The sequence below is a fragment of the Typopeltis vanoorti genome, chromosome 19, assembly GCF_054136105.1.
Source record: "Typopeltis vanoorti isolate ZY-2024b chromosome 19, IOZ_Tvanoo_1.0, whole genome shotgun sequence".
NCBI classification, from domain to species: domain Eukaryota; kingdom Metazoa; phylum Arthropoda; class Arachnida; order Uropygi; family Thelyphonidae; genus Typopeltis; species Typopeltis vanoorti.
In genome coordinates, this window is record NC_143567.1 from 29,918,244 (window position 1) to 29,932,011 (window position 13,768).

A 13,768-nucleotide genomic window follows, 5' to 3' on the forward strand; every position below is an offset into this window, starting at 1 on the left:
TGTCTCGCAACAATTCAAGAAATTCTTCATTCTTATCACGAGATTTCTCTTCTACCCAAGCAATGTTTGAATAATTAATTCACCCCTAATGATCAGTCATTTGGTACTGATGAAGATAAATTGGTGATGCATTTCTTCATTCCCCTGCAACTGAGCCGTCAGGTCTGTAGCAACACCCCACCATATATTTCATTCTGCTAGCCTCCACTTCACACTAGATAGCTTTGAATTCACTGCTAAATGGGACATTATTTCTATTATTGTTTTCTTGCATTTCTACCCTAACTGGACTCAAGTTGTCTGATATTAACAGTATTCCCTCTCCTATCTTTGTCATTCCTAAAAATAGTATACCCATTGCACTCGATCCCAGTTACAATATATGTTTCTGATAGCTAGGTTTCACTAATACCAACAATCTTAGATCACATCATATTAATATAGAAATGAACTCAACTCCTTTGTTTCTGATGCTGCAGGCATTTGTGTACAGATATAACAAATTACCACCTAGCCTATTCTTATAATTAGATATATGATCTATTTGGCCTTGTAGTAGAACTTTCTCTTTTCCCTCCAGATACTCAAAAGGTTTGAATCCAAAGCGCATATTTCTACTCCTTCGCCAGATGCATAAGAAAGTTCAAAGACATTCATATCTTTATCACATCTGCATACCATGGACACACATTTTCCCCATTTCTTCCTTGATGATCTAGTTTCCCTGACTCTCTGCATCAGGTCTCGTACTAATAAGAAATTTTTCTGGGCTCCTGAAAACAAATGAATTCAAGTGCGGTTCATTCCTCTTTTACAAGTCTTTTCTGCCATCAAACACACCCCCACACATCTAAAAACTCAAATTCATATCTTCTACACAGCCTGTGCATGAAATCATTTGCTATCATTGCCCTCCTTAACTTGGTACTGATGTATCTAGGTAGCAAACCTACAATTTTTACTTTTTCACATTTCTTTCTTACTTTTTCCAACAGACAGTTCATATATTCTTTCTTATGCTATATTTGTTGCTACTTAAATTATTAGTTCCTACTAAAAATACCATCTGTTTTACTTTTCTGTTTTCAATTATGTTTGTCATATCTTAAATTTTTTGCCCCAGAAACTAGAAGTAGTGACTTTCTCGCAAGCCCAAATTTTAAGATTGAATCACTATACCAAATTACCTCTTTTTTTTCTTAGATTTTAAACGACCTACCTTGTTATTAATATTATGATTACCAAGTTCAACCTCTTCTTGTTCATATCCTTTTTCTTATATTGTCTAAGTTCTGTTAAATGTTTTTCCACTTTTTCTAATAATTTCTTTTAATCAGGATATTTCCAATGTCAGATCATTCTTGGATATATTATCATCAACAGTTGTTCTCTTCTGCAACAGTTGTTCCTACAGTTCGAATAATTCTTCATTGGTCAACTTTTCAGGGGAACTTTCTATGAGTTGAATTATGTCGTCATCATTCACCTCAAGATTCAGATTGTTTGCTAGGCCCACTATTACAAACTTCCAAAATCATGTACAAACCTTTCTAATGTCTTTTTCCATATGCCACTCATACACTGAGGTTACTTCGTCCCAAGCCACAGCAATATTTTTAATAGCAATAAATATTGAATGTTTTCCAGAATTGCATGCGAGTCTGGTCATTTCCTTCAGTAGCAGAAATAGCTTGTGAAAAAGTTCTCCGTAGACAATAAGCCTTAAACACTGCAAGATTTTCCTGATCATCCATCCATTGGATCAATAAAGTAGTGTTTGGAGGAAGAAACACGACCTTGAACTTGGAGAAGAACACCGCTATAAGATGGATGACCTGGAGCATTATCTAGAACAAATTTTAAATTCTACATTTTCTTTCGCACAATAGCTTTTTATTTCACTTGCATAACAGTTGATTAAAGCATCCTCAATTTTTGAGTCATCCATGACTTCTTATTGTTCTGAAAATGAATTGGGAGTATGCTTCCTAACGTTTTTGAAGATATGTGGATTCTCACTGTACCATATTACAAATGGTTTCAGTTTATATCCAGCCACATTACCCATAACATAATCGTAATTCGGGCATTAAGAGTTTTGAAACTAGGTATAGATTTTAGCTTTTTGTGGATGAATGTCTGCTCGGTCATTTTTTTTCTGAAACAAGGACATCTCGTCCATATTAAATATTTGCTGTGGCAAATAATTCTCCTTCATAATAATTTTATCCAATTCTTCCACAAACTCCTTGGCAGCCTTCTCAGCACTTGCAGATTCCCATACATTTTCACATTATGCAGCGCAAAACGCTGCTTGAATCTCATGAACCAACCGGAAGAAGCGTTGAATTCGTAGTCATAATCGAGTTTGCTTTCTACTTAACATGTCGAAGATATTTATTGCCTTAGCAGTTATTGTCACAATACTAAGGGGCATGCGCTTTTGGTTCAGGTTCTCTATTCATGATGCAAGTAGCGTTTCCATATTACCGATAGGACCTTGTCGTTGCTTCGTTACTATCATTGATTTAATGGAAGCAGATCCTTTCACAGCCTCTATGATTTTATCCTTATTTTTCAAAGTGGTCATCACTGTAGAATGAGACCATCCGAAGTCGTGTGTGATCACATTGACAGGCTTACCAGCTTCATGTTGCTTTATAATTTGCAACTTCGTTTCAAGATCAATTGTTCGCCTCTTTTTCTGTGATTCTTCACTGGGTTCTTTTTTTTTTTGTGCGTGTAGGGGCCATATTACACAAAACATCACAAAATAACTAATGACAAATACACAAATAACCCATTTCTCAAACACAAAATCAACATAGGAACTGTTGAAGACACGTGCTGAGTGAGGTTGCCACCGAAAGCGCTGTTGCCACTATGCATGCTTTACCTTATGCTCGCTTGCATCTTGCTCGAAAGTATAACCGAAAATGTTATTTATTCCCTTATAGGATCATGGTCTTCGAAAGGACGTAACTCAAATGGACATAAGTCGAGGGATGACTGCATTTACAAAGTGATCCCATTAAATATGTGCAGAGTCTATTTAGAATCAAATTAGTTTGCCATTACCCTGATCATGGATTCTTCACTGTTAAATCTGGGGATTATATCATAAAATTAATTTTAATTCTTGACTTAGCTTAATATAAGGGCCAAAAATTTTCCTGTAATCTTTCAAATAACTTCAGTTTTAAATAATTCATTACCACTAGCATAAATATGAGAGAATTAATCATTTTCTTTATGCAGAGCTTCATTTAAATCATTTGCTATAGCTCCAGGAAAAAATGTAATGAAACACATTCTTAAGATTAACTTATTTAAAATATTGCCGACTCTCTTACTACAGAACTGCTCTAGATTTTTATCTAGCACTAAAAAGTGGAATGCGTGTATATATGAACATCCTTCTCTATATTAATTGACCAAAAGCTTGCTATTTTCACTTGAAAATATAACAACCTTACCCTTCTACCTCCCTTACCTTCTCATGCCATATATTTCTAGTTGGAGTTGGTTGGTTTTAAGGGCAAAGTAACCAGAGCTATTAGACCAGTCTTAAAATAACATAAAACCAAGGACAAATAATTAATATCCTTATATACATAAGAAAGTGTGAAACTGTACTTACTTCAAATAAAAATCGATTATAGCATCATTAAGAAATTCACCTTCATTTAGACATTCTAAATCTTCACTAGTAATGGTGATTCCTCCAGTCTGTGGGGGGGGTGGATATGTTAACAATCTGAAATTATTCAAATTTAAACATTATAATTTAAAACAATTGTATTAATTAAAATTAAAGGATTAAATAACTATACTTAAGTTGCTGTATAAGAAATTTTAACCACTACTAGATAATCAGCATACACGACATACTATCCAACTATGTGTTTTACCAAGAGTATTTTATAAATGATTATGCACAATGAAATAACGTTTATAGCAAAGTAGTATGAATTGTAAAGGAACTTTCTAAAGACTCAGTATAAAGAATGCTTAGAGGACTGATTCTAGCATAATTTACTGGTTGGTCAAGGAAAAATGAATTTCAGATGTAATAACTGCACAGACAGAGCAATTTCAAAAAATATGCTGGTAATGGATGGTAGCTGTGCATGAATTTTCAAGGCAATAACTTGGGATTTATACTAAACCTTTTAAAAAAAAGCCCCGAGTCAACATCGATTACTACATAAAGTAATAAACTCTAAATTAAAATAAATTAATGACTCTAACCTTTGAACAACTGGTCTAATTTCGATTTTAATTCTTCCAGGATATCAAAGAACTGAAAAGAAGGTATATTGTCCCATTGCATGTGGTGTCAAAACTGACAGCAAATTACGGTCTCGAATTCAGACAAGAGAAATAGCATAAAGCATTTTTGACAACACTATTTTGTTACAGCAGTATTCTTGTATTAATAATCTGATATACTAATTAAGAATGGTAATGGTTATGTTGTGGGCATATTCGAGATTGGAAGGCCCAATATTTTTTTCTATGAAAATTTATACTTGTTTATCATATCAAATGATAACGAAAGAATTAACTAAAAAAGTAGGATAAATACACATATAACATTTATTATACAACTAAATTAAACTATCGCACAATAAGCAAAAAACATTTCTCTTTAACTCTGGATAAAACAATAGTCTCCTTCCCAATCGGCATTGAATTTATAGGTTTGTTGTTTATAAATTTTTGTCCCAAAATGGATTACTCATTTTGGTACAAAAATTTTAAACATGAGAAAACAATGTATAGTCAAGCATTCTGACAATACAGGTGACGTGGTGACACATTCCTCAAGTGCATGGTTGCCAGAAGACTAAATACATAAAACATACGCACAAAATTGGCACTGGTAATACTCGCACTCAAAGACAGAGGAATTACAAACTGTTCGTAATATAACATAAATGTTATATTACGGGTGGCCTAGCAGAGAGGATGCAAGCGTCACTTCCACTATCTCAGCTACACAGGCCTCCACGGCACTAAAGAGAGAAGACTAATATTTTCCAGTTGTAATTCTGTTTTTCCTTATTAATAATTGACAGCAGGCGTGTGCAAATAGCTCCACAGGTGAATAGGATTGAGAACTGCTGCGTTACAGCATCCAAATAACTTGGGAAAGTCAAACAACCATTAATTTGCTTTTGCACTTGACCCATTAAAATACAGATTAAGAGCAAAAGGAAGTAAGGAAAAATTAGACTTTTTACAGCAATTTATAAAAAAACAGCTTAATCAATATCTTGAGAACTCAGTAACCAATATATTTTAGTAGGTTTTAGCAGAGTTTCAAAATGCAATTACTAAAACAACAAAGTTTACATCATCATCAAATTCCTGACACCTTCAAAATACTACAAAACAGTTATATCACAACTAACTTCCAATCGACAATCTTCCTCCAAATTAATCTGTTATCTGTCAAGATTCCAAAATTATCAGACCTTCTAAGACACTTTTATTCTGTATCAGTCAATGATCATGGTCTTCCACTAGGTATTTTTCCTGCCTGGCAAAGAGCACTTGTGTTGCTAATCTTTAATCTCCCATTCTGTTTAAGACCATACCATCTGAGATTAGTAATGCTAACAAATTCCTGAATGCTAACAATGTCAAGTCCTTTCCTAATATCCTGATTTTTAATATGATACTCTCAATGATGCCATATTTCACATTCCTAATCTTTCTCAGAACTCCCATATATGTGGTCTCCAGTCTTTGATCAAATGATTTATTTCTAACCAGGCTCTCAGATCCATAAGTTAAAATTTGTTTGGCCACCATCTTGTATATACACTAGTTTAGTGCTGAGTAATTTCTCTCCTATTCCACATAAATTTATTCTGCTGACTTACTACCATACCAGCTTTACTAATTCTGTTGTTTATTTTCATATTTAATTTGCCATCTTCACTAAAAATTGTGCTAAAATAACTGAAATGTTTTGCTTGTTCTACTGGTTCACCATTCAGGACAGAGTTCATGTTTTCTATGTTCCTACCCATTTTCATTGCAAATTTATTACAACAGATATTTAAATTCAGTCATTCCTGTCAAGTGTTTTATACCACAATGTTGTGACTGCTTGTATCATTCAGCAATATCTCAAAATAATTACTCCCAGACATCTAGAATATCTTTATTTTCAGTTTGCAGCCATCATCTGATTCCTTTTATGGTACTCTTTCCTTCATTTCTAATCTTTCTCAACAGCCTCCAGAATATTTTGCCACCGTCCGAATATTTATTTTCTATGTTCTTACCAAAGTCTTCCCATAACTTTTGTTTAGCCACGTTCACAGTGCTTCACTTTCTTACATTTTTCTCTGTATTCTTTAAGTGCACATGCTGACTTACTTGTCAGGAATTTTCAATATGCTTTCTTCTTTTCTTTATCTCATTCTTTAACTTCCTGAGTCCACCATAGAGTTCTGATTTTTCTATCCTTGCAGACAACCTCATCACAATGCCTTTCTGGCTGAATCAATCAATGTTCTCTTCAGGGTTTGCACTGAATCTCCAAGGTTTGTTTTGAAACTCATTTCATTTTTCTTGAATATTGTTTGTGTATTTTGGCGTACAGTTAACTTCTGAAACTGCTCGACTCTGATTTGTTTTAAAACTTTCTTACAAACACACTTCTTTTCAATATGAAATTCCATTTTATTCTGCTCAAAACTAAATGGCGATCACTTTTTAAATCTTCTGTATATTCATGTATCATGAACCTGTGGGAAAATATCACTATCAACAATTAACAGTCAATGAGACATTTCTCATTTCTTGCATCTTCTCTCCATGTGAATTTGTGCATATTTTTATGTTAAGACATAGTTTTAGTAAAAACTAGAAATCCAGCAGGTACTTACCATTATTATTAGCTTTGAACTGTTCTCCAAATTTCCCCAAAAATGGAAATAGACAACAGAATTAGCAAAGCTGTAACAGGAGAAAGTCAGCTGAACAAATTTATATGGAATAAGAGAGATTGGTCAAAACACTAAACTAACTGTATACAAGGCAGTGTTCAAATCAATTTTAACTTGTGCATCTGAGAGATGGGTTAGAAATAAAACTCTTAAAGACTGGAGACCACAGATATGAGTCCTGAGAAAGATTATGGGACAGATGGCATCAATGGCAGTATCATATTAAAATGAGGATGTTAGGAAAGAACCTGGCATTGTTAGCATTCAGGAATGTGTTAGCAGAGCTAATCTCAAGGGGTATAGTTGCTTAAACAAAATGGGAGAGGAAAGATTAGCAAAAGAAGTGTTTTTTGCCAGGCTGAAAGGGAAAAATATCCAGAAGACCAAGGTGTAAGTGGACTGATATAGTAAAAAGTGCCTTAGAATGTAAGGTATGATCATTTTGGAGTCTTGACAGATAAATTAATCTGGAGGAAAATTGTTGATCAAAGTTAGTAATGATGTAACTTTTTTTTCGCCAATGTAGTACTATCATAATATCCTATACACCCCTTGAGGATACATGTTAGGAATTTGATGATCATTAAAGTGAACAGCTGAGAATAATATCCTAAAATTTTAATATCAGGCCCAATGCAATTTACCATCATAATTTGATCCATGTAGATGATGAATAACAGTGGAGATAAAGTGCACTCTTGTGTTACACCTGAATTTACATCAACGATCTTCTTGAGCCTCATTCAATTCTGACAACTGATATACAATTCCAAATATGGAATATGTATTGCTAGACAGTCACATATAATTATGGCATTCTGAACAACTTCTCTCTTTACAGTCATATGCCGTTCAAGGATCTCAAAACTTAAATACAAATTCTTGTCACATTTTCTTGATTTCTCACTATTTGCCTTACAGTATAGATCTGATCCTAACCTCTTAAGTATGCTTGCATAAATCTTACCTGGACCACTCAGTAGGTAAATTTGTCTAATTCTCACATGCGGTTTCATTTTCCTTTTCATAGATAGGTATGTACCTATGAGAACTCTATTACAATCATCAGGAATTTGACTTTCAACCCAGGCCTTCTGAATCAGTGCAGTCACTATAAACCTTTGATGTCTCTATATTTAAGCATTTCCGGTCAAACAGCATCTAATCCCACTGCCTTTCCACATTTAATATCTTTAATGGCCTTTTGTACTTCAAATACTGAAGTATACTCCTGATTGCCTTTCTTCTGAATATTTTCTACCACTGTTCTGTTATTTCTTGTGTCATTTAGCAATCTATCAAGATAATTACTCCAGACATCTAGAAATATCTTCATTTTCAGTTTTATGACAGCATCATCCATCTCATCTCATCTGATTCTTTTTACATATAACTCAAAATATAGAATATGTAAAGATGAGGAATAGCAGTGGAGATAGTGTGCCATGTATCACAGATGCTTTTATATCAAACAATTCTCCTTTCCTGTGCATTCTTCAATTCCAATATAGATATACATTGCTTGAAGAAGGCACAGGAAAGAAGAAATAATATCTAAGCTTTTGAACAACTTTTGGGACATTTTGCCATCTTTCCTCCTACTACATTTATGCATTGTTTCACTTTCTTTTTCCTGTATTCTCTCTCTGAAAGCAGATGCTGACTCACTTTCTAAGAAATTTATATACGCTTTCTTCTTTTCTGTGACTTTCAGTTTCACTTCTTGAGTCCACCATGGAGTTACAATTTTTCTACCCACACAACTTCACCACATGCTGCTCTGGCTAAATCAATCAATGCTTTCTTGGAAGTGTCTGCCACCGAGTCTTCAAAGTTTGGCTTTTTTTTTTTTTTTAAAATTACTTCTTTTGTTCATTTCAATATTTGTATATTTGAGTATACAATTCATCTCTGAAAGTTGCCAAAACTCTGAAAGTTGCCAAACTGATTCATTTTAAAACTTCCTTATGCACTTCTAAATATATTTGATTTGATGCTGCTGAAAACTAAATGGTAATCACTTACTATTTCAACCCCTCCCCCCCATGTACTCCTATGTTGTGAAGCAGTGAGAGGATATCACTATGATGTAGTCAATGAGACTTTCATATTTCACATGTCTTCTCTCCATGTGAAATATGCAACAGAGGAGTGACAAACTGGCTGAATTAATTTGCTGTAAGATCCTCATTGCGGGAGGGGGGGGGGGGCTCAACCCACTAAGGGACTGATGAGAAGGATAGGATAGAAAAGACATATGACCAGATACCATTAGAAAACCACTCAAAACACTATTATATGATGAAAATGGGATATTAGATTGAGCAACATCAATAACCAGCTTCTCCACTAAATGGATACCCATCAGTTAACTAGTGATCACCAGCATGGATTCCACTATACCTGTTCTACAGCCTCTCTCATTAACCTTACCTGCCTTCTAGACACAAATTGTGGGAATATTTGGAGAAATTTATGTTGTTGCTATTAATTTTTTCAAGGTAATCATGTCTGGAATTGAATCCTTCTTAACAAACTACCATCTTCTATTCTGGTCGTTAAAGTATTGGGTAGATTCCAGATGAATATGATAGCTTATATAGTTGAGACGTGATGGTTGTTAATTCTTGTTAATTCCAGTTAGAACACAACTGGAAGGATACCATCTGAAACAAGATTTTTATTTACTAATAAATCTCTTGACTATTGAACATTTTTTTCTGATTTCCGTTTCACAGAGGATCAGAAGCATGCTGTGAGTAGTTTGTGGTATGGTAGCAAGTGATTTGCCTTGGTTGTCCATAAAAGAGATGCGAGGAAAAGACTAATGCCAAGAGATCTAAGTATGATACCATCAGGATTGTGAGAGAGAGGTGGAAACAAGGACAGAAACTACACTCAAAAGCTTCCACAAAGGACCCAAAGTGTTAACTGCTAGTTGAGCAGCAGGCATGCCTATTACATTCGACCCATACAAAGTGATATGCATTTGCTGATATATATATTTATTTACACTTGTTTTGGACAGGCTAAGTAAGAAGTTGAGGTTTTTGACATGAACAATTGTATATATGCTCTATTTTGATTTTTTCATCATCATCACATTCCTGACATGTACCCTCAAGGGGTGTACAGGATATGATAGTACTACATGAAAAATGTACATCATTACTGACTTCCTATCTACAATTTTCCTCCAAATCAGTCTGTTACTTGTCAAGACCCCAATATTATCATTATCAGATCTTATATTTCTATCGTCTAAGGCACATTGTACCGTATCCATCTGCCTATATCTTGGTCTTCCTCTGAGTCGTTTTTTTGCCAACCTGGCAGAGAACACCAGTTTTGCTAATCTTTCCTCGCCCATTCTGTTTTTAAGTGATCATACCACTCGAGATTAGCTCTGCTAACGCATTCCTGGATGCTGACAACACGTTCTTTCCTAATATCCTCGTTTTTAATATGATATTGCCATTGATGCCATTTGTTCATGCCTCTAATCTTTCTCAGGTCATATCTGCAGTCTCTAGTCTTTGGTGAAGTGTTTTACTTCTGACCCAGCTCTCAGATCCATAAGTTAAAATTGGCTTGAATATGGTCTTGTATATAGCTAATTTATGTTCCAACTAATTTCTCTCTTATTCCATATGAATTTATTCAATTGACTTCCTATCATACCAGCTTTGTTGATTCTGTTGCCTATTTCCATATTTAATTTACCATCTTCACTAAAAATCGTGCTTAAGTAGCTGAAATGTTTTACTTGTTCCACAAGTAAAACATTTCAGCTACTTCTCTGTTAACATCTCTGTTCACAACGCAGTTGAAATTTTCAACGATTCTGCCTATTTTCATTGTCTTTGTCTTTTTATTGCTGACCTACATACCATATCTATTACAACAGTTATTCAATTTAGTCAGGGAATCTTGCAAACTAGTAGCGGATTTATTTAGAAGTATAACATCGTCCGCATAAAGCAAAGAGCTGCATTAACATCTTCAATTTTGATATCAGGTTTAATACTAATTTCCTTCATGATCCATACAGATAATGAATAACATAGGGGATAATGTACATCCTTGTCTAATACCAGATTTAACATTAAACCATCTTCCTTTACGTCCTTCAATTCTAACTGCTGACTTACAACTCAAATAAAGACTAAGTATTGCTTGATATAATGCCCCATTGACACCATATAACTGTAGCGTATTGAATAGCTTCTCTCTAGGCACCTTGTCATATTCCTTTTCCAGATCGACAAAACTTAAATACATATCTTTGTTATATTCCCATGCTTTCTCAACTATTTGTCGTAAAGTGAAGATAAGATCCTGACAGCCTCTATTTGGCCTGAATCCAGCTTGATCTTCACCAAGCTTTTCTTCCACAATTCTTCTCAACCGTTTCTCAAGTATACTTGCATAGATCTTGCTAGGAACACTCAGTAGGGAAATATCTCTGTAATTCTCACATTCAGTTTTATTTCCCTTTTTATATGGGTACTAATAGCTACTAATTCTACTCCAATCACTGGGAATTCGTCCCTCTGTCCAGGCTTTCTGAAAACTATGCAGTGCAGCCACTGTAAGACTTTTATACCACCATACTTCAGCATTTCTGGTCGGATGTCATCTACTCCTGCTGCCTTTCCACATTTCAAGCCTTTGATGGCTTTTTCTACTTTAAGTATGGATATGTATTCCTGACTTTTTACCACTGTGCTCTCACTGGATGTTTCATTTAGCAATTTTTCGAAGTAATTACTCCATACTTCAAGGATATCTTTTTCTCCTGTTTTCATGTCACCTTTATCATCTCTAACTGCTTTTACAGCACCCTTTCCTCAATTTCTAAGCTTCTTCAGCAACCTCCAGAATATCTTACCACCTTCTTGATATTTATTTTCTATGTTCTTGCCAAAGTCCTCCCATGACTTTTGTTTAGCTAGTTTTACACAGTGTTTCGCTTTCTTACATTTGTCTCTGTATTCTCTAAGAGCAAAAACTAACTTATTTGCCAGGAACTTTTGATATGCTTTCTTCTTTTCCTTCACTGCATCTTTAACTTCCTGTGTCCATGGAGTTCTGATTTTTCTATCATTGCAGACAACCTCACCACATGCCTCTTTCGCTGAATCAATCAGGGTTTTCTTAAAGGCTTGCCACTGAATCTCCAAGGTTTGGCTCCTGTTCTCAAACTCTTTCATTTTTTCTTCAATAATCTTTGTGTATTTTAGTCTACAGTTCACATCTGAGAGCTGCTCAACTTTCATATTCATATTCTTTTCAATACGATATTCAATTTTATCCTGCTCAACACTAAATAGTGATCGCTTCCAATTTCAAATCCTCTGTACACTCTGGTGTCCTGCACCGGGGAGAAAACATCACTATCAACAATAACATAGTCAATGAGACTTTTCTTATTTCTTGCCTCTTCTCTCCATGTGAATTTGTGCACATTTTTATGTTGGAACATGGTGTTGGTGATAACCAGTCCATGTCCTGAGCAGAAATCCAACAGGTGTTTGCCATTATTATCAGCTTTGCTCTTTTCTCCAAATTTTCCCAAAATATTTTTGTATGTCTGACAATCATTTCCTACTTTGCTATTTAGATCCCCAACAAGGACCAACTTTTCCTTTTTCATTGTATCAGATGCTTTTTTTCTAAAGCATCAAAAACTTTCTCCACTTCTACCTTAGTAGAACCTTCTGTGGGACCATAGGCACAAATAAGTCTCATTGTCCAATTCCCCATTCTGATATTTGCCCACATGCCTGGCGAAAACAACGAGGGCCTTGTTTAACAGGGTGGTGTCCCAGCCGGCATGAAATTTTGTCATGTTGTACCATCATTTTCTATACTGGTTTAAGAATACAATTTGGTCGGCTAAATCCCAAATTGCCAGCCCATCCTCGTTCGTTCAGTATCCAGGTAATACCCAACAGGGTCCACCACGAGAAGATGAGGATTGGACATTAGGTCAGAAGCTCTGGTCAGTTCTCCTCATTCCTTTATAGGCTATGTGGAGGTCTCCTCTCAGTTATACAGCTTTGACCCTTAAGCAGCCCAGATAAATATTTAATAGTCATAAAATTTTTGCTTGGAATGGAAGAAAAATTAAACACAAGTATCAGAAGGATTTTAAGAAGTATCCCAACTCACCAATAAAAATAAAACTCCTAATTAAAGAACAATGTAGAAATACCGTATTTTTCCGTGTATAAGACTAACCCTACTTTTTCGAACCCGAAATTAAGTAAATATTTTAAACATAATGTTAATATTAATAACACAGAACCGAACACAGTTGATATTTTTTTTTTTTTTTATCTGTGGTCTTGTCTTTCACCAAATGTTTTGTTTCTAATTAAACGTTTACACTCATGAGTTAAAATAGATATGAACATTCTGTGCAGCTAGTTTAGTATTTTAGCTAAAAGTTTATGGTTTCCCACAATACCATTTTTGCTTATTCTATTATATTATCAATTTCTATATATAACTATCTATATATTTCTAAATATTCAAAGTATATTTAGTAATTAGGTAATAATTTTAAGCCAAGCCAAATTATTGCTTGTGTTCATGGTGCTAGATAAAAAATTTACGTTCTTTATGATGAACAGCAGCATATCTACCACACTAAGAAATTATGCATCACTCTCAGTTCCAGGCAGATTTTCTTCATCACTATTAGTTCCAGACATATCACTTTCTTCAACCTCTACTGCATAACTGCTGTCTTCTGAGTCACTGTCTATATATATATATATATATATATGAGATCATCC

The 13,768-nt window shown here is 34.6% G+C and overlaps 1 protein-coding gene across 2 annotated transcripts in view; it reads right to left on the reverse strand.

The window, feature by feature from the left end:
* LOC150095959 (sentrin-specific protease 6-like) overlaps nt 1–13,768 on the reverse strand; it is a 452,901-nt gene that overhangs the window by 139,594 nt on the left and 299,539 nt on the right. For both annotated transcript variants that reach the window (XM_090408975.1, XM_090408976.1), the window contains one exon: nt 3,641–3,757. In XM_090408975.1, coding sequence (XP_090265101.1) covers nt 3,641–3,757 — 117 coding nt within the window. The remainder of the gene's footprint in view (nt 1–3,640; nt 3,758–13,768) is intronic.